This window comes from Crotalus tigris, unplaced genomic scaffold, assembly GCF_016545835.1.
Source record: "Crotalus tigris isolate CLP2741 ecotype Arizona unplaced genomic scaffold, ASM1654583v1 scf7180000018867.1602434, whole genome shotgun sequence".
Classification (NCBI taxonomy): domain Eukaryota; kingdom Metazoa; phylum Chordata; class Lepidosauria; order Squamata; family Viperidae; genus Crotalus; species Crotalus tigris.
The window spans coordinates 582977-610388 of NW_024097246.1; the positions used below are offsets into that span (position 1 = coordinate 582977).

The following is a 27412-nucleotide window of genomic DNA, read 5'->3' on the forward strand; positions in this document are numbered from 1 at the left end:
CCCAAGCTCTCTTGCGCAAGGATGGCGGCGGAGGGGGCGAGGGGGGGGGGCGCCTCCCTGGATCCCAACCCTTGGCTGGGCTTTGAAGAGGCCACCGGAGAGGCATCAACAGAGGTGGGAAGGCCAGGGGTCTTTCTTGGTCTTTGGCCAATACCTGGAGGAGAGGTGTGGTCAGGGCCACTTAAACAGGAGGGCGGGTCGCTTCCAGGAAGGCTTGGACCCCCTCCAGCTGTCCGAGCCCGGGGGCAAAGCAGTCTTCATTCTGCGGGGCGGTGGGGCTCCCTGCTCCGCCGCTGGCCTTTGGGGGGGGGAACTTGTTGGACGTTGCCCCGGGTCTGGCTCCTCTCTTGGGCTAAGGACAGGGGCTCAGCCCTCTCCTTGGACTTGACTTCTCCTGCAGGGGTCGGGGGTCCCTTCTTGGGACGGCGACCTGAGACTTTTCCATCGGACCTTTCTGAGCTGCGGGGGGACGACGGCGGCTCCCTCCGTCGCCTCTTTGCTCCCCAAACATTGGCTTGGGGGTTTTCCCAATTGCTCCCTCCGAAGAAGCTGGCCCGCTGAGAAGAGACCTTGGACTCCTAACGCCTTCCAGCTTGGTCCGTCTCCTCCTCCTCCTTCTTCCTCAACCCAACCCGTCCGAGAGGTTATTTCGGCCTCTTCCCCCCGTTTCTTCCCGGGCATCTTGGCTAACTTTTCCGAGCCAATCCAGAGTCGCGACCTTCGGGGCTCTTGACCGCCTTTCCAACCGGCCACCATGGCGGGGCCCTTGAGGCGAGAGCTGGGCCGCTCCTACCCTTTCCCGGTGCAGACCCTTCATCTCAACAACCTCCCGCCTGTTCCCCAGCACGAAAACCCGGGCGGCTACTTGCCGGAGGCTTTCAGTGGGGCCACCGCCGGGCAGGCCTTTGCCTTCAAGCCGGATTACGGCCCCCAGGGAGGGCTCGGGGAGCCCTATCCCGGCGGGGGTGAAGTTCCTCGCACCTGGTACCCCTTTGCTGCCGGGGCAGATGCCTGGGGCCACCCTCCCGGGATCATGGTGGGCCCTTACGCCCTCCCGCAGCCCGGAGAAGCCTGCCAGGCCTCCAAGGCCGAGATCAAAGTGGAGCGTGACTTCGACCAAGCGGGCCCTTATTATGGGGGGCATCCCTGGGCCGGAAGCTGCCTGGTCCCTGCGGCCACGGCCTCGGCCACGGCTCCGGCTCCGGCCCGGCCGGCTTCTTGCAACAATAAGGAGGCTGCTTCGCCCAGTCCGGATCCCGACCCTTCCAGCAGCCCCGCCAGCCAACCAGACGAGGTGGGGAGTGGGGAGAGCAGTCCCCGGAGCGTGGCTAGTCAAAGCCCCAGCGAGCAGATGGCCTCGGAGGAAGCGAAAGATGAAGAGGGCAGCGGAGAAGAGGTAGGATTGGGGGTGGGTGAGGCGATGATGTGGGCCAACCTGAGGTTTTCACAAGGGGCTTCCCAAAGTAAGGCTTATAAGATTAAGAAATGAGCAACAAACTGGGAAAGACACAATTGAGGACCATAGTATAGTAGGACTGCATTCTCGTCTTCTCATTTTTCCTACCACCTTCTACTATTGGTGTCTTGATTTCTCCCGCTGTTGTATCTTACGATGATTAATGATTGCAACTGTGACCTATGATATATGACCTATCACTTGGTTGTTGTATGTACAGTGAGAGCTTACGCACCGGAGACAAATTCCTTGTGTGTCCAATCTCATTTGGCCAATAAAGAATAATTGTGTCTTTGCCCGGTTTTTTTTTTTTTTTTTTTTGAGTTGCTCATTTTCCAGAACAGGATGCTAAAGGTTGTTTTTAGAACTGCTGGTTCCTACTCGGGATAGGAAGGCATTTCTAGCGTGTTCCCCCCCCCCCTTCTTCATTGCATCTTGCCTACTCAGAAAAAGATGCCCTGTTCAGCCTTGGGTGGGTGGATGTTGCAATCCGGAGGAAAAGTCTCCTTTCTGCACTCACCTAACAATGCTGGGTCTGATCTAGTTTGAGTGGAGCATCTGTTTTAGCACAGCGGTTTAGCGGAAGATTTCAGCAAAGGGTTTTAGCATCAGTGTCTTTTTGAGACTCTGGAGATTGCTAGGCAAATGCTTCCTAAGTTGTGGGCAGCTAATGAAGGATTGAGGAATTGTATGAAGCGCTCTGGGGCTTCACATCTATGGAGATTCTCAGTCATCCAGGTCATGGTTGTTCCAAAGGTGTTTTTTTTTTTTTTTCCAAAGAGGCAACTGCAGTTTTTTGCTTTTTTTCTTTGAAAACATTTTGCTTTTCATCCAAGAAGTACTATGGATCTTACTATAAGTACTATGGATAAGATTTCTGAGCTGGTAAAAACTGTGTTAAAGGTGGAATCCATTAAGTCTCTGGAAGATTTGCAACTAGAGTTTTAGATTCCAGCTCAGCATCAAGTGCTTGGAAATAGTGCCATCATTTCATTATTGTAAAGAAAGCAACTTTTTTCCCCCTGATGGTGCTTTTTTTTTGTCATGCTTTAATGAGAATCTCTAAGCTTATATTGAAACATAAATATGTGGTTGGGTTTGCAAGACTGAATCACAAACTAGCTAACTCTGTCCTAGCTTACTTATATTGTATATTATATATTACATTACATTACATTATATTGACTGTCTAATTAGTTTGTAGCTCAGTGACTGTCTTCACACAACTGCTAACCTGGTTTCTTTATTAGCCACAGTTTGGATTTTGCCCAAGACACTGAATCTTAGTCGCCAGTTTTACTGGTTATACCTAATCATGCTAAATTCCAAATCTCTGAGTTGAATGCTAACCAAGGTGACCACCTGTTACATATATATGAAATTGGAAAAAAAATTATTCAGGTTCATATTTTATACGCTGGAAGCAGATTGTAGTTGATGAAAGCTCATGCCATATTGTATAATCACTTTAAGGTGCCAAAAATTAGAAGCAGACAAATTAAAATTGTCATGTAGATCTTCCTACAGAGGATCAAGTTGAGAAAAGGTTGTTTTAGTTTCCTCATAAAATGGTCTGGTCTGTTTCTTTACACCCTTGAACTTTTAGAGATAAAGGCTCTAAATGGGCCTCTTTCTTCTAAAAGTAATTACATAGTAAAGCTGTATCAGATTACTCCCATCAACTCAAGTATCCTTTGCCTTACTTGCTGAGAAGGATATAAAGCCAACAGCTTCCCCTTTTTCCCCATTCAAGAACTAATATTCAGATCTACTGCGCTGAAATCAGGAGGATTAACTGTGATTAATTAGCACCAGGATGTGTTTAATGTTACAAACAGCCTTGAGATTTTTAATGGGAAGCAGTATATAAATATGTTAATTAAGGGCCATAAAAATCACTACCCCTCCCAATTTGTTTAAAGTCTCCTAATGCAACATTTGCTGTTACAAGTTGTCAACTAATAAATTGATTATGAACAGTATCAAGAAGCAGGACTTGATTGGTAGAGCTAATAAACTTCTGAAGCCGTAAAAGAAAATGTTTCTTATAAACCTCTAGAGAATTTAGAGAAAGTTTTTTTCTCCTCACCCCTATTGGGTAGAACTCTAGGTTTCTAATGGAACTGAGGATTAACCCTTTTAAACTAAAAAGCTCTTTTAAGATTTCCTCCCAGAAAAGATGCTCCATTGACTTGGATTTCTTGATTAGTTGCTTCCTCTTTTGTGTGTTCCAGCTGTTTTGCTCACTCATCAGCTGGATTCATTCAATTGATGTATATAAACAATACATCAATCTCTGGTTGATTGGGTTAGCCTGACCTGGTATGTCAAAAATCATATTTTGGCGTTGTATGATGTGCAGACTACTGTTTTGGTAAACCTGGCCACTTTTTAGGCCCCATAGCGGGTACAAAACCATAATGAGTAAAATGAGTCACAGCTCCGATTTGTTTCTAAAATTCAGGTACTGCAGAAAGTGGTGTTTTTCCCAAGCAAACTGAGAAGGTTTTAGCTTTTGCCCTGTTTTTCTCCTGCATATCAGCCATAAAAAATTCTCTTCTATGCCAACATGCAGGATCCCATCAGTGTCCCCCAATTTGATGCCCCCCTAGCTGGGGGGGGGGAATTTTGGGATATTTTGACACGATTGCAGTTTGTTCATAGTTTATGACATCTGTATTGCACAGCAAGGGGTGAAATCCATGCCAGTTTTGCCACAAACTAGCAATGCAGTATAACAATGTTCTCACAAGGTGATACTGCTTGGTATCTCAGTAGTGTGGGTAGTTTATGGTTAAAATTATATGCCCCTCATTCCACTATCCAAAGTGATTCTGGGTAGTGTACAATAAAATTCTTCAGAGATGATTATGGAGCTAGAAAGAATGCAACAAAACAAAAAATGATACCAATTAATCAGGCAGTTTAAAAGGTTTTCCTGTATGGAAAAACTACAACAATTGAAGTTTTTTCTTTAAAGCCATAGAGAACAACGTGATAAGCTTAGTATAAAATCAATGCAGGTTTTACTCCTCCCAGTGTTAGAATTGTGTATCATCTGTTGAAATGAAATATTTAGTGATTCAGGATCAATTAACAGAACTTTTTTTTTTTATACCATGCATGGCATGAAATTCACTGCCATTGGGTGGGGATAGCCATCAGTGTGGATTTTGTTTTTAGAAGAGGACTGGACAAATTCAAGAAAGAAAGATAGGGGAATCAACAGCTGTTGATCTTCAGGGCTGTTTGCTATTCTGAAATACCAGCTGCTGGGGAGCCACAGCGAAGGAGGTGTGTCAACCCCTCTATTCATGTTTGTGTGGTTTTTGGAATGTATATGACTGCCTACTGTGAGATATAGAGTGGTGGATCAGACCAGCCCTTGGCCTGATCAAGTAAAACTCTTTGAAGTTTCTCATTCCTTGGGGAACATTAATTAATGAAACGATGGCAGGAGAAAGCAATTGTGCAGCATTTCTTTAAAAAGAGTCAAGTTTCCAGAGAAAAGAAGCAACCAAATGTCTCCCCCTTCCCTTATTGTCAACCCAAGATCTACCAAAGTGCCCAAAGATCCAACTTGAATTTCTGAGCAGATGCAAAAAGAGCTGATAAAGTTAATTTTTAAGCCCCTTGCTAATGGTATAATAACTGGACGGGAGCCAATATGGGTCTGTCAGTCTTCCCAAGTCTCTTTCTGTAATCAGATTACTATTTGCTGCAGAACCAGGCAGGAAGACCAATCTTCTCAAATCCACTGAATTTTGCTTGAATCCAACAGCTATCAATCAAAGCCAGGTATTGAAATTAAAGTGAAAGTTTATAAATACTTAAAGAGTTAATGCTTATTCATTCTAGGTAAATAATAAAAGCAAAACCCAGATTACAGTAGATAATCTAGGAGTCTCTGATTTGATGGATTTGGGGAATGGAAAGGTGTACTTTTTAAAAAACAAAACAAAAAGAAAGCAGCAACAAACGTTTGACAAAGAGACTGTCTCTTCCCAGTTTCACTCCCTATGGTTAACCAGTTGAATCTGTGAGGATAATGTTGTGTTGAATGTACATGCTGCCCATCTCACTATCCAAGCAACTTTAGGCTCCTTACAATAAAAGCATGAAAAAAAAATAAAAAGAGAATTAGAATGAACAGGGATCAATAATATTAGAATTAACAGGCAATAGCACTTAGACTTGTATACCATTTCATAGTGCTTTACAGCCCCTCTCTAAGCAGTTTACACAGTCAGCATATTGCCCCCCCCCAAAAAAAATCTTGGTCCTTTATTATCACCTAATAAAACTTAGGTGGTATATGTGATGATGGAATGAGATGGATTCATTGGGTTCTACCTCAGAACTGAGCAGGATTTTGACTGAGAAACTGAGTTTCTCTGCCTGAAAGTACTCTTCAACCTTTCTATCAATTATTTAAATGATTTTTCTTCAGTCTGGCTACTTAGATGTCTTGGAATCCTGTAGTTTCTTTTCACTCTTTGAAGTTATGGGTTGGGTGATGAGACTTGCAGTTCAAAATGTGTTGGAAAAGGCTGAGTTAGAAGGTTCTCAAAAGACCTAACTTGGGTTGCTCAATGTAAATCAGAAAAAAATGCTGTGTTTTTGGTAGAATAAACAACTGAACTAAGGAATGAAGTTTAGCAGATAAAAATTCAAAACTAAATAGCTAGATTCGTGAAAATTCAAAATGCTGTATTTAGCAAAAATAATCAAATGCACAGGGATGGGATGAAGAATACTTACCTTGTAGGAAAAATATTGGTTAAGCTAACTGTGTCGCTCAGAAGTGTTGTCCAGAAAAGACTAACATCTAATTGAAAAAAAAGTTGTATTAAGAATACTATAGTTTTTAAACTAGATCATTTCCAAATTAAAATGTGTTCCATTTTATTGGGCATTAATAAACCTTATCCAGAATCCTGGGTCTGGGTCTGGCTCCAGATTGTAATTTGTAATGAATACAGAGAAGAGGATGGTCACCAGTGTGGAAATTATGTTCTGTGAAGAAAGGATGAAGGACAGTTGGTGTGTTTAGCCTGGAAGAGAAATGACAAGTGGGAAAGGAAGGGAAACTAAAACACTATTCAAATATCTGAAGGACTGTATAGGTAGTCCTAGATCAGGGGTAGGCAACCTTGGCTCTTTTATGACTCATGGACTTCAATTCCCAGAATTCCTGAGCCAGCATGGCTCAGCTTGGAAACCTCTCCCTTTCCCCTCAGCATGGCTGGCTCAGGAATTCTGGGAGTTGAAGTCCATGAGTCATAAAAGAGCCAAGGTTGCCTACCCCAGATCTAGGACTACCTATACAGTCCTTCAGATACACACATCTTAAACTTGCCAAGGCTGAGAAACGCTAACATAGAGTACTGCATTAAAATCAAGCTAGGAGAGAAGATGGTTTGTATAGGCCAGGGGTAGGTAGGCAACCTTGGCTCTTTTATGACTCATGGACTTCAACTCCCAGAATTCCTGAGCCAGCATGGCTCAGCTTGGAAACCTCTCCCTTTCCCCTCAGCATGGCTGGCTCAGGAATTCGAAATCCACGGGTCATAAAAGAGCCAAGGTTGCCTACCCTTGTCCTAGATTTACAACAATTCATTTAGTGACTGTTCAAAGTTACAATGGCATGGAAAAAAGTGACTCACCACCGGTTTTCACACTTACAACCGTTGCAGCATCCCCATGGACACATGATCAAAATTCAGACGTATGGCAACTGACTCATACTTATGGCAGTTGCAGTGTCCCGGGGTCATGTGATCCACTTTGGCAACTTTCTGACAAGCAAAGTCAATGGGGAAGCCCGAGTCACTTAACAACCGTGTTACTAACGATTCACTTAACAATGGCAAGAAAGGTCACAAAATGGCAAAGCACACTGAACAACCGTCTCGCTTAGCAACAGAAGTGTTGGGCTCAGTTGTGATTGTAAGTTGAGGACTACCTGTACAGTGAAGAGAGAAGGCCTTGTGGGTACATTGGACCTGCATCACAGAACAGATTTACTTAAACATTAGAAGGAACATTAATAAAAGTTATAGAAGAAATATTAATAAAAGTTATGGAAATAGAAAGACTTTTAAGCTAGTGTTTCAACGTGCTGGCTGGGGGAATACTGGGAACTGAAGTCCACATGCCTTAAAATTGTCAAGTTTGGGAAACACTGGTTTAAGGCAGAGATGTGGAACGATGGCCCCTTTATGACTTATGGACTTTAACTCCCAGAAGTTGGCTGGCTCAAGAATTCTGGGAGTTGAAGTTCACAAGTCATAAAAGGGCCATCGTTCCCCACCCCCTGCTTTAAGGAATAGCTGGAGAGCCTTCAGTTGGGGCTGGTGTAGCTCTGGGGTTTTTTTTGGCATCTTGCAGTGTAGCTTCTGTCCTGGCTCTAAATGCAAATTCCTGGATTGACCTATGCTGAGAGACATTTTATTTTGTAATCGCTATCTTGAGCTGCTGTTTTGCCTCTCAGAAGTGCTTGAGTATACTTAGTAATCGGTCTCTTGAGAAACTTTAATTTTCATGCTATAAGAAAACCTGACTTTTCGTACGTTGCTAAGGGATTAAAAATGGAAAGTAAAATGCCATCCTTCTTATTCCATCCTCACATATCACATATTATTCATCCCTGTTAATTCTAATGTTTTTATTGCTTTTGCACCTTTGCTTTTATTGTATTGTAGGCTGCCTAGAGTCACTTGGGTAGTGGGATGGGCAAATTAATAAAGCAATCTGATCCCCGTAGTATTGTCTTTAAGTACGGGTAGTCCTTGACTTAAAACCATTCATTTAATGACCATTCAAAGTTACAACAGCACTGAAAAAAATGACTTAGGATCAGTTCTCATACTTAATGACTGTTGCATCATCCCCCCCCCACAGCCACGTGATCAAAGTCTGGGTCAAGAGTACGCAACCTCGGCTCTTTTATGACTCGTGGACTTCAACTCCCAGAATTCCTGAGTCAGCTATGCTGACTCAGGAATTCTGGGAGTTGAAGTTCACGAGTCATAAAAGAGCCGAGGTTGCCTACCCCTGGTCTGGGGTGTTTGGCAACTGGCATGTATTTACAATGGATCCCGGGATTGTCATTTGCAACCTTCCTAGCGAGCCTCTGACAAGCAAAGTCAACAGGGGAAGCCAGATTCACTTAATGACTTTGGTTCACCGTGGCAAAAGGTCATAAAATGGGGCATGGCTCACTTAACAACAGCCTTGCTTAGCAACAGAAATGTTGGGCTCATATTTGTTGATTTTTTTTTTCTTTCTCTTAAGAGTCATACCCAAGTTGAAATGCTTTAAATAAATACAGGTAGTCTTCAACTTACAACACATTTGTTTAGTGACCATTCAACGGCACCGAAAAAGTGATGTATGACTGTTTTTCACAGTTAAGACCAATGCAGATTTTAAAAAATGTAAATTCAAAAGACAGGTGCTGTTATGGTTATGGAAAGCTCTTCTCATTTTGCTATTGGAATCTGATGGAGATAACACTTAATAGCATGCAAATATGAAGCAATCTGTCTTACAGAAGTCCTCCACTCCTTGCAATGAGTGGACCCACTTGGAATCCTGAGATGGTGTCATGGCATATTTTGGTCTGCAAGATGAAATATCTGCAGGACCTTTCTACCCAGATCCTAATAAGAAACTAGCATTTGAATTTAATATTCTCATTCAGAACTGCCCAAAGTGGTGTCCACCTGGTATATTGGACTGCCCCCTGTTCCAAATAATCCACAATCAGCCCTCTTATCTGATTAGGAAGTATGGAAGTTGTAGTCCAACACATGTCAGGAAAGACTTTTCTTTGTTAGATTTGCTGGTCTTTCAGAAACTCAGGATGGTGTAAATGGCATTTCCTCTCCAGGTATTCCAGAGAGAGTGAGAGGGAGGGGAGAGGGAGAGGAAGGGGAGGGGAGGGAGGGGGAAGAGGAAGATGGAGAGAGACGGGGAAGGGGGGGAGGAGGAAGAAAGTGAGGGGGAGGAGAGAAGAGAAGAGGTTAGATTGAGATGGGCTCAGATTTGCAGAGTAAACGTCCATGAATGAAGGTAGATCTGCACCAGAAGATCATAATTTGGACTACTGCAACGCGCTCTACATGGGGCTACCCTTGAAAAGTATTCGGAGACTACAGTTGGTCCAGAATGCAGCCGCGCGAGTGATAGTGGGTGCTCCTCGATACACCCACGATACACCTATCCTCCCTGAGCTGCACTGGTTGCCTATTGGTCTCCGGGTCCAATTCAAGGTGTTGGTCATTACCTTTAAAGCCCTATATGGCTCAGGACCAGGCTATTTGCGAGACCGCCTACTACCTCATAGTTCCCTACGTCCGTCCGGTTAGATCCCACAGGCTAGGCCTCCTTCAGGCCCTGTCGGCCAAGCAGTGCCATTTGGCGGGGCCGCGGGGGAGGGCCTTCTCTGTGATGGCGCCCACGCTTTGGAACCAGCTCCCCCCCCCCCGGAGATTAGGACCGCTCCCACCCTGTTGGTCTTCCGTAAGCTAGTTAAGACCTGGCTTTTCCGGCAGGCCTGGGGTTTATAAAACCTGACCCCTGGATGACTGTCTTTGTACTGTTTGTTTGTTATGTTTTATGTGTTTTTTTATTGTTAGCTGCGCAGAGTCCTTCGGGAGTGGGGCGGCTTATAAATTTTAAAAATAAAAATAAAATTTAAAAAAAAAATAATAAAATAAATAATTCATTGAACAAACAACAGCATCTTGGTTCACTTAAGACATAGACCATGGTTTATACAATATCTAGTTTTCACATCACAGTCAGAACCACATGGTTAAGCTCAATGCAAGCTCAGCCTATGTATTAAGTTTGCCACATCAGGAGTATCTGCTATGACTTCCCTGACCTTTTTTTTTTTTTTGCAACATATTCAAACAAAGCACCCCTTGTGGATCTGATGTCTGCCCAACAACCCTTACAGATAACATACTTTATCCTGTCTGCTCATCTTGCCTTTGGGGCTTTCAATCAAGACCCCTCCTCACTGAAAGCTACATTCCCCAGGGGCTTCCAACACCAACACATACACACACAGGTCTCCCAGTAGTGTCTGGCTAAGCTTTTGGAGAGCCACTTGGAGTGCTAAAGTCACTTCAAAGCACTCTTGTTGTTGCCTTGAAAGAGTTCATCCTCTTGCCCCTGGGCCAGGCTAGACCTTGTGGTTGGCCTCCAGCCTGTGGAAGGAATCTGGGGCTTGGACCTTGGATTGTTCTTCACCCCTGCATGTATGGTGGCTATTTCTAAAGAGCATAAGCTTCCAGGAATGGTGGTCTGCTCAACTTTCCAAATTTTGAATCCTCCCAAGTGTGAAGATTTCGACGTTGACTATCTCCAGCTCATCTCAGGTCATGAGGAGTTCTGGAGGAAACACCCTAAGTGGAGAATGTGGGTTAATTGCTGCAAGAGGCAATTGGAGCAGAATAGATCTTAGGAGGAGACACACCCTCTCTAAACCTCCTTCACAGTCCCCGGATCATGGAGAATTGGAGAAGATTCTCTGAGAGGTTTCAGAGAAGAGCAACTAGGATGATTAAAGGCCTGGAGACTAAAAGATATGAAGAATGGTTGCAGGAACTGGGTATGGCTAGTTTAGAGAAAAAAAGAACCAGGGGTGACTTAATAGCAATATATCCAGTATTTGAGGGGCTGCTACAAAGAAGAGGGGGTCAAACTATTTTCCAAAGCACCAGAAGGCAAGACAAGAAACAATGGATGGAAGCTAATCAAGGAGAGAAGCAACAAGAAACAATGGATGGAAGCTAATCAAGGAAAGAAGCAACAAGAAACAATGGATGGAAGCTAATCAAGGAGAGAAGCAACATAGAATTAAGGAGAGACTTGCTTAACAATGAGAACAATCAGTGGAACAACCCGCCTCTAGAAGTTGTGGATGCTCCAATACTGGAAATTTTAAAGAAGAGACTGGAAAGCCATTTGTTTGGAGTGGTATATAGGGTCTCCTGCTTGAGCAGACGGTTGGACTAGAAGACCTCCAAGGTCCCTTCCAGCTCTGTTCTGATTGATTGAAGAACCAAAGTGTGCATGCTAGCCATAATGCTATTTGTGACAGGAACAAGATTGAATTGAACTTGAATCGAGCTGAATCCAATTGGATACTTTATTTGGCCAAGTGTAATTAGACACACAAGATATTTGTCTCCGGTACAGAAGCACTCGGTGCTGATTTTTAATACCAATAAAAGGGGGGGGGAGCAAAGAAGATAATCAGGATAAATAATAATACCACAACCACACTTCATGGGTTGATATGCATAGACATTAGACCAGTGTTTCTCAACCTTGACAATTTTAAGGCATGTGGACTTCAACTCCCAGAATTCCATAGCCAGCATTGCTGGCTGTGGAATTCTGGGAGTTGAGGTCCACATGCCTTAAAATTGTCAAGGTTGAGAAACACTGCATTAGACAGCATTGTGAGAATTAGGGGGTGCAGGAGAGCGATGGTGCTGTTTTGGCCTGCAATGCTTTATAGCTGTGTCCTGAGGGAAGGAGTTGAAACATTTTATGTCTCAGGGTGGGAGGGGGTCTGCAGATATCCTTCTGACCCCACCCAATATACAAGTCTTCTGTGGAAGGCTGTCTGGTTGCAGTTGTTCTTTCTGCAGCCTTAACTATTATCTCTTGGAGTCTGTACTTGATAGTTAAGAAGAATGTGAGCTTGAGGGGACAAAAAAAAAAAGAAAAAGAAAAACCTGGCAGATTTTCTTCTGGAGAAGATAAGATTAGTTCTGATGGGCAATTAAGAAGGCTCCAGGCTAGAAAGATTGGCTGCTTACTATTTTTAGAAGCAACACAAAAGAAAAAAGGCTGTTGGTTGTATTCCTTTTCTTATCATAAATCTGAAGAAACCCAGGATTGTCTGCTGAAGATTATCTTCTGTGACTGCTCAAAAGAGAGTGAGAAAGACAGAGATTAGAAACCATGAAAAGTGATAGGTGAACTTGAACTCCCACCTTGCAGCAAGAGATTTTTAATAAATCACTCCAGCAGAGAGAAGTTTAGGTATGGCGAGGCACCAAGATTTGTGGATGTGGAGGCGGTTGATTTCTAGTGATTCATTGGAATATTTTTTTTTATTGTGGGCACACATTAAAAATGAAGTTCTGTTGCTTGCTCTCAAAAGTGTACACATAACACACATATAAACATGCTATATACAACATATGTATATATACCTACACCCTTACATATACAGTGATGGCCAAAATTGTGGAAACCTTTTGGGAAAAGTGTATTTTTGAGGTTTGATGGCTAATAACACTTTTTTTTGGAGTAGTACCATACAATTATATATCAATGGAAAGATAATTTAATCAAGAATGCAATGCAACAAAGTTTGTTCAATTATCTGTACTGTATTCTATGAAAAGTTATAGCCAAAGAACCAGAAAAAGGAAGCACAACTTGCTTAGGTTGATATCAGGTAGCTTTCCTTCATCTGATTGTAGCCAATGAGCATGAGTGTTTAGAGAGCCAATCGGGTGTCATCTTGTTTTGGCCATGAGCCAATCAGGTCACAGTAGGATTCAGTGATTGATGTCATGTATTGAAGCTGAGAGGAGGACATTTGTCAGTGTGTTATGTGATCACTATCAGTTGGTTGGGGTTTTTTTGTGTTCCTTCATTTAGCGAGCTTGTAAAACATAATAAAATTAAAGTAATGGTGCAAAGAGTTGACTGGTTGCCCAGAAAGCGATGTAAAATAATATTATTAAGTGAACAAGGCTACAGTTATAAAGAAATTAGAAGAAAAAATGGGTGGAAACTTAACCAAAGGTGGCATTTCTACTGTACACTTTCCCCAAAAGATTTCCACAATTTTGGCCACTACTGTAAATACATATAAATATTAATCACTGTTAATATTTTCATGTCTTTATGCAAGGATGTAGGTATATACATAGCTTGTATATAGCATGTTTATTTGTGTGTTATGTATGTCTACACTTTTGAGAGCAGGCAACAGAATTTCATTTTTAATGTGTGCCAGTGTTTCCACAGTAAAAAATGACAATAAAGGTTATCTTATCTTCTTCTGGTTTACAAACTGTCCATATTCTTGTCAAGCCTCTTTCAACACCAGCCCATCAACTGATTTCTCTATGAGAATTAAAAACACTGCCCTCCCTCTAGTCTTGACTTTGGTGGTCTTATCCTGATTAATATAAAAGAAAAATCTCACTTTCCCAATGATTATTTATTTGCTTAATAGTTAACTATGCATCCCCTCTTCCTCCAGATTTCCCCCCCTCCTCCATTGACAACTGTCTGATGTAAGTAAGCAATAGTGACTGGCTCAAAATCACTCAGTGAGCTTCTGTGTCAGAGGGTGGAATTAAACCTGCCTCCCCCCCTTTTTTTTTACAGTTTTAAAAATAAGTAAATATAGGTAGTCCTTGACTTACAACAGTTCATATAGTGACTATTCAAAGTTACAATGGCAATGAAAAAGGTGACTTTTACACAACCATTGCAGCATCCCCGTGGACACATGATCAAAATTCAGAGGCTTGACTCGTACCTATGGCAGTTGCAGTGTCCCAAGGTCACACAATCACTTTTTGTGATCTTCTGGCAAGCAAAGTCAGTGGGGAAGCCATGTTACTAACTTAACTTCTGCAGAGATTCACTTAACAACTATGGCAAGAAAGATCATAAAACTCACTTAACTAATGTTTTATTTAAGCAACAGGAATTTTGGACTCAATTGCGGTTGTAAGTTAAGGACAAGCCTGTATACAGTATATTCCAGATGAGGTGGTAGGAGCAAAAAGTTAAAAATTGCTCAAATAAATTCCAGATGAGAGAGTAGTCACCAAAAGTTGTCCCAAAGGTACTTCCCCCCCCCCAAAAGACAACTGGACTTTTGTTTTTTTTTTTTTCTTTGAAAAACATTTTGCATCCAAAAAGCATCTTCTCAGTTCTTCAGCTCTTTGCTTAGCTGAGAAGCAAAATATTTTCAAAGACAAAAAAAAAAACAAGACAGTCCAGTTGCCTTGGGGGGGGGGGGAAGCAACTTTGGGACACCATGACATAGATGATTGAGAATCAGTCTCCATAGACATTTAGCCCAAAGTTGTAACTTTTCTGAAAAATGAGCATGTCTTATTACTGTCTTGAAATCCACACCTATCTTTTTCTTTGTTTTTTTTTTCCCCTTAGGAAACAACCACTACAGAGGAGCTGGAACAGTTTGCTAAGGAACTGAAACACAAAAGAATTACCTTGGGCTTCACTCAGGCAGATGTGGGACTGGCCCTGGGTTTTCTCTATGGTAAGCAGTTGATTTTTAGGCTTGTTAAATTTTAAAGAAATGGAAACTTTTTTGAAGGTGGCACTTGAATAGCCCTGGCTCAGAATAATAGAACTTATATAGCACAAAAGAGTTGGAGGGAGGCCAGCTGAGCTAAAGAGATGTGTTACATTGAATTAATCTTGATTTGTTGATAAGATTGACCCATTAGTCCGAGCAGTAGTTCCAAAGTGGGAATCATCTCTCCTTTAATGCATTGTTATCTAACAAGGGATACTCCTTTTGTTGTTGTTGTTGTTAACTGTGAAGTTGTGTCCGACCCATCACGACCCCATGGACAACGTTCCTCCAGGTCTTCCTGTCCTCTACCAATACTCCTTTTAGAGCTTTTTATTTTAAAAGGTGTAACTGGCACCTAATTTGCAGGGAATTTTTTTTTTAAAAAGTGTTTTGATTTATCAATTAAATCTTGTTATAGCATTTCCAGAGACATTGCTCACTGTCTACTCTATAGGATTTTTTTCTGAGACCTGGAATCCATTCCTTCCTTCCTTCCTTCCTTCCTTCCTTCCTTCCTTCCTTCCTTCCTTCCTTCCTTCCTTCCTTCCTCCCTCCCTCCCTCCCTCCCTCCCTCCCTTCCTTCCTTCCTTCCTTCCACCCTCCTTCCCTCCCTCCCTTCCTCCCACCCACCCTCCCACCCTTCCTCCCTCCCTCCCTCCTTCCTTCCTTCCTCCTTCCCTCCCTCCCTCCCACCCACCCTTACTCCCTCCTTCCCTCCCTCCCTCCCTCCCTTCCTTCCTTCCTTCCTTCCTTTCCCCCCCTCCCTCCCTTCCTCCCACCCACCCTTCCTCCCCTCCCTCCTCCTTCTTCCTTCTTCCTCCCACCCACCCTTCCTCCCATCCTCCCTCCTCCTTCCTCCCACCCTCCCTTCCTCCCCCTCCCTCCCTCCCTCCCACCCTCCCTCCCTCCTCCCTCTCTCCCTCCCACCCTCCCACCCTTCCTTCCTTCCTTCCTCCCTCCTTCCTTCCTTCCTTCCTTCCCTCCCTTCCTTCCTTCCTCCCTCCCACCCTCCCACCCACCTCCCACCCACCCTCCCTCCCAAATAAGTAGAGAGCCTAATTTCATTTGGTTTTCTACTGAATAATTGTGCATTTGAATCTAAAATGTATGGAAAACACTGGGCAAGAAGTTGGCTTAGAAAGCATTTAAAGATTCTTCCAACACTTAAATTATTAGCAAAGTAGTTGACAACAATATTGAATATTCCCTATTTTTCTTTAGTTACTACAAAGCATGAATGCTTTAAGTCAATGAGACTGAGTTCTGACCTTTATAGGATTCTCTTCATTAATGCTTATTGCAGATCAGCTTCTGACCTACTAGATTCCTCTTGTAAATATCAATGTTCTTTTTTTTTTATTTACTCATGCAGGGAAAATGTTTAGTCAAACCACCATCTGCCGCTTTGAAGCTTTGCAACTCAGCTTCAAGAACATGTGTAAGCTGAAGCCTCTCCTTCAGCGTTGGCTTCAAGAGGCTGATGGCAATGAGAATTTGCAGGAGGTGAGTTCCTAGCATGGATGCAAGCATATCGTGTCCCCAGGACCTGAAAGAATTCTTCATTTGGGAGGCTAAGTTATTAATTGTTACCAGGAATTATTAATAGTGGCATCTCACTGAGAGTTCTAGGCAAATGTGAGCCTGCCCTCTTTCCCAAGGAGTATAGAATTTAAAGGGTTTTGTTTAATGTTTGAAATGAAAAGAGCATCATTCAGAATTGTGGTGGTGCAGAATGTCATGAACAGTTTGTTATTTCAAAAGGGATCTGCTGATTGGAAATTCAGAGCATCTCCTGAACAGTGAGACTTATACCCCCCCCCCCCCCAAAAAAAAGGCAGGAACACTATTTTCTCACATTTTACACATCCTGCAGTACAGTTTTGACTTGGAGTGATAAAATGAATTAATCGATGGAATAGCTTGTCTCTCGGAGTTGTAGGTGCTCCATTACTGGAGGTTTTCAAAAATAAACTGGACAATCATTTGACCAGGATGGTATAAGGCAGGGATAGGCAACCTTGGCTCTTTTATGACTCATGGACTTCAACTCCCAGAATTCCTGAGTCAGCTGCTGACTCAGGAATTCTGGGAGTTGAAGTCCATGAGTCATCAAAGAGCCGAGGTTGCCTACCCCTGGTATAAGGTCTCCTGCCTAGAGCCAGGGGATTGGACTAGAAGACCTCAGATTCTATGTTCTAAGCATGGGAAGAGCAGGCTGGTGAAAAAGTTGCAAAGCTCGAGTTTTGGCTGCAGTAGCAAAGGAAATTGGATTGCTATATAGCTCAACAAAGATACAGTTTGGTTATGTAGATCAGCTTCCTTCATTCACTGGAACTTGAATGTTCTTTAGCAGGGATTATCAATCTAATGCAGTGGTTCTCAACCTTTTTAATGCCGCGACCCCCCAACTGGTTGTAAGTCGAGGACTACTCAACCGGTCGTAAGTCGAGGACTACTCAACTGGTGCAGCACCGTTTGCAGAATGGGACTTTTGGCGGGTTCAGCAGGGCAGAGATAGCTTGGACAATTCCTATTGGCCTTTGAAAGCCAATAGAATTAAACTCTATTCAAGCGAGTCTATTCTATTGGCTTTCAAAAGCCAATAGAATAAAAGGGAGTAGCACAGCTAAGGAAAAGGGGAAAAAATGGCGGACTGCGTTGTTTGGCGACCCCGTGAAATGCTCATTTGACCCCAAATGGGGTCCCAAACCTACAGGTTGAGAACCACTGCTCTAATGTCTCTCATGTCACTATTTAAAGCTCTCTAATAGTGCTCGTTAATTCCTTAGTAACGATCAATTGAATGCTCTGTAACTATGCTACCACAGCATCAAAATCTACACGCATTTTATATTACCCTATTATTCATTTCTGCTATGTCATTACTAAATGGGGGGGGGAAGAAGCAGAAAGAAAGCAGAAAACAAAATTTCGCACCTTTTCTAAGGCAGAGTTGAGCAGGAATGAATGAAATAGCCCCCCTAAAATGCAAGCATTACATAAAAGTTGCAAAACAATTCAACCCAGAAAGACACAATGAACAATACTTTGATTTTTTTGCATATAGTGGAAAGGGAAATAAATGGAATTTGAAAATACGTTAAAAAGAGGAGAAAAGAAATTTTAGAGAAATTGAATAAGAAATTTCTTTCTGTCTTCATTGTTGAAAATGTAGAACATCCTTGACTGAGTTTTCTCAAGAAGGAAATCAATTGAACTGAGCGATGAAGTGAGAACCTTAATTAAAAATGGGCTTTATGTCCATTCTGGATAAAATGTTGAAAAAATTATTAAAGATGAAATCATTTTAACATTCAGAACAAATCTTGTTGAAAAGGAACTAAAGTGGCCCCCTCAGAGTCTTGTCTCGTTAACTTTCTTTTTAGGATGTCAACAAAAATGTAGATGGGGTAATTTAGTAGACAGCATACTTGTGCTTTTGACATTTTTCTTGTGTAAAGTTTGTAATCAAAATTCAACAGCCATTACATAAAAGGGAGATGCTTTCTAGAAAAAAAAAACAGAAGAATTAAAAACGAACCCTTTTCAAATTAGATATTCAAAAAAAAGAGTCCTTCATGGATCAACTGCTTTTTAAATAGTTTCTATATGCTTAAGTGGAGAGTAAGATAAGGAGATCACATTAGTTGATACTATCGGACAATTTTCATGGTAGTAAAATCGAAATAAGAGTACAGAAACCCCACAAGGATTTTCCCAAGCTGGTGAATGGACTTCAGAAAAGCAAATATAGTTCAATACATGTAAATGCAAAATGAGGCACGCCAGCACGAAAAATTCAGTTTCCACGTCCAGTATTGGGACTTGAGATGCCATGATTTTGAGATCATGGTGGATGACATATTAACTCATGGTTTGCTGCTTTAAAAGGGGACATTCTATGCTTGGAATCACTGAGAATGGAATTTAGAATTAAACTTAACAACGAATGGAAAGATCACTCTTGGAATATTGCATTGACTTCTGGTCACAACATCTCCAGAAGTATATTGTAGAGCTGGAAAAAGGTGTGAACATGACACAGATATTCCTTTGCTAGTAAAGGGTAAAGGTCATCCTTTAGAGAGGAACTACAGATTCAGAAGCCACCGTACAGAGTTAAATTATGAAAATCACTGTCATCAGACATGATGATAGTTGCCATTTTAGATCATTTTGAATGGGACAAATTCAAGTAGATCCAGGCTATCCATGACTCCTAAACCAGGGGTGTTCAACCTTTTATGACTTGTGGACTTTCAACTCCCAGAATTCCTCAGCCAGGCATGCTGGCTGAGGAATTCTGGGAGTTGAAGTCCACAAGTCATAAAAGGGCCAAGTTTGAACATCCCTGTCCTAAACTTTATGGTTGTTTACTCTTCCTGAATCATAGGTAACAGCTGGTTGAGATTAACAGTAGAAGAAACAATCAGCCTCTGCTCTGGGCTGTTGAGCTTTCTAAGTGCGTCTTGGTTGGCCATTCTGCGAGGCAGAATTTTCATCTAGATCAGGGGTGTCAAACTCACAACGTCACGTGATGTGTCGCGATGTATCACAACTTTTTTTTCCGTTGCCGGCAATGGGGTGGGTACGGTTTCGCTATGATGCATCCGGCCCATGGGCCAGCAGTTTGACACCCCTGATCTAGATAGTCCATTGACTTAATCTAGCACAGGGGTTCTCAACCTTGTCAACTTTAAGACTTGTGGACTTCAACTCCAAACTCCCAAAGCTGGCTGAGGAATTCTGGGAGTTGAAGTCCACAAGTCTTAAAGTTGACAAGGTTGAGAACCCCTGATCTAGCAGATATGCTCTTTTATCCTGACATGGGAAAGAAAATGTGTGCAGATTTTGGAAGGAGAGGACGCAGAGTTGGAGATGGTAGAGGAAATTGGTGACTAGAAAGTTTCCTAGGTTTGGGGATAAAAGGAATATCCAGTTTGGATCTGTCGCTCGTTGAAAAATGGGTCAAAGGGAGGGCTTTACAAAATGGGGGAGAGGACAGCAGGTTTAAATGGAGGGATGGGATAAGGTTAGGGTGACAGGGCAGATAGTCCTTGATTTATAGCCATCAGTTTAGTAATCATTCGAAGTTACAACAGCATTGGAAAAAGTGACTTACAACCATCTCAGCCTCCCCATGGTCACATGATCAAAATCCAGGCCTTGGCAATCATCATGCATTTGCGATGGTTGCCACATCTTTGGGTCATGCGATTGCCATTTGCCACCTTCCCGACGGACTTCTGAAAGCAAAAGTTAATAGGGGGAAGCCAGATTCACTTAATGATCATACATCGGCAGTGATTTGCTTAACAACCCTGACAAAAAAAAGATGTAAAACCCCGTGCGACTCAACAAAACCGTGCGGCTTGGCCACAAAAACGTTGACATTCAATTGTGATCGTAAGTTGAACATTACTTCTAGGCAGAAATGACAAGGATAGAGAGAGGGAGAATTAAAAAGACCAAAGGATACCAAGGAAGAACGTTTAGCCTGTTGGAATGGGACTTATCCCAGCATAGGTTGCTCACTCTTGTAAGTAGCAGATCCTGGAGACATCTGAAGCGTGATGCAATCTGGGTCAGTCATCTCTACGTGACACAGAGAAGTTCCTTGAAGATGGGCTCCAGCATGAATCCGAAAGCTCAGAAGAACAAACTTCTGGTCCCAGTGAACCTTATTTGCCTTCATTTATGACATCTGAAGTGCTTCATGATGCCTTAGAACAGAGGTCCCCAACCTTTTGAGCACCAGGGACCGGCTCCGTGGAGAGAGATTTTTCCACGGACAGGAGAGTGCATGGTTTTGTGTGCTGCCTGCATCTCGCAGATGAAGCTTTTCTTGTTTGTGCAGACTGGTTGCTGGCATGCTGCGGCCCGGTACCGGTCCACGGACCAGGGGTTGGGGACCCCTGCCTTAGGAGAGCCTGTATATTTAGCCCTTTTTGTTTTTTTTTTTGCTCCCTCTGTGGCTGTGATAACTTTAAATGGAGGTGAAGAAGGCATTCTCTATTGCAGTGGTTCTCAACCTTTTTAATGCCGCGACCCCCAACCGGTGGTAAGTCGAGGACGACTCAACCGGTGGTAAGTCGAGGACGACTCAACTGGTGCAGCACCGTTTGCAGAATGGGACTTTTGGCGGGCTCAGCAGGGCAGAGACAGCCTGGACAATTCCTATTGGCTTTTGAAAGCCAATAGAATTAGACTCTATTCAAGAGAGTCTATTCTATTGGCTTTCAAAAGCCAATAGAATAAAAGGGAGTAGCACAGCTAAGGAAAAGGGGAAAACAAAATGGCGGACTGCATTGTTTGGCGACCCCCGTGAAATGGTCGTTCGACCCCAAATGAGGTCCTGACCCACAGGTTGAGAACCACTGCTCTGTTGGGTGGGTCAGAAGGGGTGGTGATCTTCAAGCAGTGGCACCAAATATAGCTCTCATCCTCTGTGCAGCAGCTGTGCTCCATGGAGTCGGCCATGATCCAGGCCCGGAAACGCAAGCGCACCAGCATTGAGAACAACGTGCGGGGTTCACTCGAGTCGTACTTTCTGCGCTGCCCCAAACCCAACCTGCAGGAGATTTCACAGATTGCTGATGACCTCTGCCTGGAGAAGGATGTGAGTGATCCCCATCTTATTGCATTTCCCCAAGCATCCAACCATCTCAGTGCACTAAATCCTAGCTCTCCAGGATAAGAGATTTTGGTGTCCTGATTCGAAGTGTGCATACTTTTTTGTTTTGTTTTATTTTGATTTACAGCTTGGGAAAAATCAGGCTGACAATTTTGAGTGGGTTGCATTCCAAAAGAACAAAACACTTCCTTTTAAAATATAAATATTATTATGTATATTTTACCTTGGCAAACAATTCTTGTTCTGCCCTGGGGTCAAAGAAGAAGTTAGAGTGATAGTCTATTCTGAGTACTTCCAGCTACCTAATTTAGAGAAAAATTGGTTTAGAACCGGGGTGTCAAACTTAATATAGTATAATAGTAGTAAAGTTGGAAGGGACCTTGGAGGTCATCTAGTCCAATCCCCTGCTCAGGCAGGAAACCCTACACCATTTCGGACAAATGGCTGTCCAGTCTCTTCTTAAAAACTTCCAGTGTTGGATCATTTACTGCTTCTGGAGGCAGGCTATTCCACTGATTAATTGTTCTCACTGTCAGGAAGTTTCTCCTTAGTTTTAGGTTGCTTCTCTCCTTGATTAGTTTCCACCCGTTGCTTCTTGTCCTGTCTTCAGGTGCTTTGGAGAATAGCTTGATTCCCTCTTTATGGCAGCCCCTGAGATAAAGAAGAGGGAATTAAGCTATTTTCCAAAGCACCTGAAGGCAGGACAAGAAGCAACGGGTGGAAACTAATCAAGGAGAGAAGCAACCCAGAACTAAGGAGAAACTTCCTGACAGTGAGAACAATTAACACTTGCAACATTACATGACATGTCGCGATGTATCATGACTTTTTTTCCATTGCCGGCAATGAGGTGGGCGCGGTTTCGCTATGATGCATCCGGCCCACAGGCCGGCACTTTGACATCCCTGGTTTAGAAGACGATTTTTTCAGGTTGGGTGATAAGAGTACTCTGCACAGATTACTTACTTTTTCAGGATAAAAGTAAGGGAACAGTATGGTTACTGCAGAACCCATAGAACAAAGATGTTCTGGCATATTGTCAAAGCTTAGGGCAAAATGCCAAAATGTGAGGTATTTTCTTCTGAGTTCAGGACACTCTACCTGTCAATCTGGAAAAACCTCAAGTGACGTAATAACCCTGTGATTGTCATAATAGACCTATCCTCTTTAATTTGAAAAAAGGTTTGCCTGTTGAATTACAGTTCCATTACACCTGATTGTAAGCACTCTTTTCAACTTGGTGGCACTAAGATGTGTTGGAGTATAATTTCTACAGGCTCTCTAAACACTCATGCTCATTGGCTACAATCAGATGAAGGAAAGCTACCTACTATCAACCTAAGCAAGTTGTGCTTCCTTTTTCTGGTTCTTTGGCTATAACTTTTCATAGAAAACAGTACAGATAATTGAGCAAACTTTGTTGCATTACATTCTTGATTAAATTATCTTTCCATTGATACATAGTTTTATAGTACTACTCCCCCCCCCAAAAAAAACCCTCAAAAATACCCCTTTCCCAAAAGGTTTCCACAATTTTGGCCACTACTGTATAATTCTAACCCAGGATGACAAGACAAGTTTTATTTAGTTGCAGAAAATATTTTTTTTCTCTTTCTGGCCATTGTTTATTGTTTATATATGCTAAAGTTGAATTCCTGCTTCTGGCTCTTAACATTGTGGTGATGAGCCTAAAGCTATTCCCATCATACAACTCTTGAGATTGTGTTCTACTAGCATCAACCAGACAGATGCCTCTGGAACAGTGGTTCTCAACCTTTTTAATGCCGTGACCCCCCAACCGGTCGTAAGTCGAGGACTACTCAACTGGTCGTAAGTCGAGAACTACTCAACTAGTGCAGCACTGTTTGCAGAATGGGACTTTTGGCGGGCTCAGCAGGGCAGAGACAACCTGGACAATTCCTATTGGCTTTTGAAAGCCAATAGAATTAGACTCTATTCAAGAGAGTCTATTCTATTGGCTTTCAAAAGCCAATAGAATAAAAGGGAGTAGCACAGCTAAGGAAAAGGGGGAAAAAATGGCGGACTGCGTTGTTTGGCGACCCCCGTGAAATGGTCGTTCGACCCCAAATGGGGTCCCGACCCACAGGTTGAGAACCACTGCTCTGGAAATATATAAAGATCACAGCAACCTCTACTCACAATCTTTGTTCTAAGAACATACCTGCAGAGATTCTCAATCATCCAGGTCATGGCTGTCCCAAAGACAACTGGACTTTCTTGGTTTTTCCTTTGAAAACACTTCGCTTCTCATCCCAGAAGCTTCTTCTGTTCTCAGAATGCAGTATAAGAGCAATCTTGATGGATCAGTTCAGGTTCCATATAGCCTAGCATCAATGTCCCATAATAGTCAGCCAGATGCTAAGGAAAATACAGGCACAAATGAATCTGCTTGTGTTTCCAAGCATCTATAGGTAGTCCTCAACTTATGACCAGTCATTTAATGTTATGACAGACCCCAACAAAGGGACTTGCATGACCCAGATGTCCCAACATCTGTCTTCACCTCCTATGGTCATGTTAACCGCATTTTGGGCACTTGGCAATTGACCCACATTTAGGGCCATTTGCACCACCCTGGGGTCATATTATTGATTTATATTTTTCCTGAGAACCAGCATGGACTTCTGATTTCCAGAAAAACCCGCCCCATAACAAACAATGGGTTCATTTAATGACCGTGGCTTTTAACAACCACTGCAAAAAAATCCATTGTCACAGAGTGACTTGCTTTACACCCTCAGTTACAGTCATAAATTGAGGACTACCTGAACTCTACACATAAGGGAAGTCCTACTGATTAAATGAGACTACATCTTGTCTCTTGATTGCATTGTTGCCACTTTCTGCACTCTTTTCCAGCTCTGATTGCCAGTTATTTGGGAGATTACTTGACTGTTTACAATATTCTGTAACTTCTGAAAGTTCTGAAACTTGAGCTGGCCACGAACAAGGAGTGTATATCAGAGGTGGTGACCCTTGAGAGCCATATGCCACGAAATTTCATTTTGATATATGTCAATTGGTGTACATTCAAAGTGACAATAAAGTTGTTACTACTATTACTATTATTATGGATCATGGCACAGTCAGCCAGATGTTCAGACTGGATTTGGCATTTTGTCTACCTATCGAGTCCTTACCCAGGACCTGAGATAGGCAGATGTGAATGTTTGATGGTATTACAGATATCGTCGCAGGATGGAAGCAGTTCCTAGTAAGGCCGCCTTTTGCAATTGACTAATAGCGAATTTGTCAATGCCAATGGTGTTCAAGTGGTGCTCCAGTTGTTTTGGGATTGCACCCAAGGAGCCTATGACTATTGGTACTACCCTTGCTTGCTTTTGCCACAGTCTTTCTATTTCTATTTGTAGGTCTTTGTATTTTGTTATCTTCTCCAGTTCTTTCTCTTCTATTCTGCTATCTCCAGGCACTGCCACGTCCACTATCCAGACTTTTTTGTCTTTCTTATCGACAATTGTTAAGTCTGGGGTGTTATGTTGCAGGTGCTTGTCTGTTTGAATTCTGAAGTACCAGAGCAGTTTAATTTTATCATTTTCTATGACTTTCTCTATTTTATGATCCCACCAGTTTTTGCTTACAGGCAAATGATATTTTTTGCAGATCTTCCAATGCACCATTGTTGCTACTTTGTCATGCCGCTGCTTGTAGTCAGTCTGTGCAATCTTCTTGCAACAGCTTACCAAGTGGTCCACTGTTTCTTCAGTCTATTACTATTATTATTATTATTATTATTATTATTATTATTATTATTATTATTATTATTATTCCAAGAGTGGCTGCATTTGTGCCCATTTATATGCTGGCATTATGCTAATTAAAAATTAAACACTGACTCTACTGGCACAAGACACTTTGATGAAATTGTTTGTATTTTGAGTCTCAAGTTCCTTTCTTCCATCATCCACAAATAATTTAGGTCCTGGGATACTTGGGAGTCAATGGGATATCTTCAGATAAAAGGTAGTCCTTGGGCTATTCGCTTAGGGATCGTTCAAAGTTACAGGGGCATTTAAAAAAGTGACTTACACCTGGTCCTCGCACTTAAAACTGTCGCAGCATCCCATGAGCAAAATTCAGATGTTGGCAACTGTCTCATATTTATGACGGTTGCAGTGTCATGTGATCACAGTGTCAGTGGGGATTCACTTAACAACCGTATTACTGGCTTAACTGCAGTGTTTCACTGTGGCAAGAAAGATCATAAAATGGAGTAAAATTCACTTTGGGTCATGGCTGTCCCAAAGGTACTTTTTCAAAAGGCAACTGGACTTCCCTTTGTTTTGCTTGAAGACATTTCACTTCTCATCCCAAGAAGCTTCTTTGGTTCTACATTGTCTCTTAAAATCTCCCATGATTCCTGTTTAAAGGATGTGAACTAAATCTGAGAACACTCTGACTGCCCTGTTCAGTAGATGTCAGGGTTGTCAAAACCAGAGATTAACAGATTTTCTTCTACTGTTGGGCAGGTGATATAGAGTCCTTCTAGAGCAGGGTTCTTCAAACTTGACCCTTTTATGTCTTGTGGACTTCAACTCCCAGAATTCCTCAGCCAGCCTGCCTGGCTGAGGACTTCTGGGAGTTGAAGTCCACAAATCAGAAAAGGGCCATGTTTGAAGAGTCCTGTTCTAGAGGGTGGGCTGTGCAAGGAACTATGAGGGGAAGATCATTGTGGAGAGCATTAGCACAGTCCTCTGTCTCTCAACATATCAGCTTTATCATAGGCCCTGGTGGCACAATGGTTGGAATGCAGTATTGCAGGCAAACTCTGCCCACAGCAGGAGTTCAATACTGACGAGGCTCACGGTTGACACAGCCTTCCATCCTACCGAGGTCGGTAAAATGAGGACCCAGATTATTGGAGGCAATACGCTGACATTATAAACCACCCAGAGGGCTGTAAAGCGCTATGGGGCAGTATATACAGTAAGTCTAAGTGCTCTTGCTATAACTTACATGTACTTTGTCTCGTCTCTCATCCCTGTAGGTAGTACGTGTCTGGTTTTGCAACCGCCGCCAAAAGGGCAAGCGCAACACAGGTGCTGGGTCTCGGGATGAGTGCGATGGTCCTACCGTCCCCCAAGCATGCCCCCATGGGCCACTCCAAGCTCCGCCCCATGGGCTTGGCCCTGTCCATCACCAGCTGCCTCCACCACCCCAGGGCTACAACACAACTGCCTTTGCTGCCGTTTACGTGCCCCAGTTCCACGAAGGAGATGTTTTTATCGCTCCCACCCCGACCTCGGCTGTAATGGGCCACCCAATGCATTCCACCTGAGGAGCCTGTCTAGCCAACCTCGGTGTCTTAATTTTTAATCTCAGGGAGGTCCTCCAGCCATTTTCTTTCTATTTCTTAGATTTGTTATCCTTCAGGAAAGGAAGAAGAGGCCAAAGCTTAGGTTTTTGTCCGTCTTTCTTTTACACTCAGGGATGCAGAACTTCTTGGTGAGGCTTTTCTAATCAGGGTTTTAAAAAAAGATTTTTACAATGATGTCCTATATATTTTGAAAAAGCAACAGCTGCTTCTGAAAGTGGCTCTCATTCCCAACCCTTTTTGTCTCCTCAGGATCCATTAACAGTTGGTCTTTATTAGTTTGGTGTGCACACGTTGACCCACCCCAAATCCAGATGCTTCTGTCTTCCAAGGACCAAGCAGATTTTGGGGAATGGACCATAACTGGATAGCATTGACCACTTTTAATTAATGCATGTTGAGATGGTAGGGCTTATAAAGGCTTTTCATAACTATCCAACACAAAGCCATGTGATTTTGAGGTTCACTTCTTTGTGAACCTGAAAAATCCCATGGTTTTGTGATCTTCTTTGTGGAACACAACTCCCCTGCAGATAGAAAGGACTTGGGTTTCATTTTTCTCCTCTCCCTCCCCATCCTATCATTTAG

General features: G+C 42.7%; 1 protein-coding gene across 1 annotated transcript; it reads left to right on the forward strand.

Annotated features, from left to right (window-relative positions):
- The first annotated feature begins 203 nt into the window (after nt 1-203).
- Nucleotides 204-27091, forward strand: POU5F1 (POU class 5 homeobox 1). The gene is made up of 5 exons (XM_039357121.1): nt 204-1396; nt 14687-14798; nt 16210-16340; nt 21292-21456; nt 26498-27091. The coding sequence occupies exons 1-5, from the start codon at nt 755-757 to the stop codon at nt 26786-26788; spliced, it is 1341 nt and encodes a 446-aa protein (XP_039213055.1). The 5' UTR covers nt 204-754; the 3' UTR covers nt 26789-27091.
- Nucleotides 27092-27412: the final 321 nt, after the last annotated feature.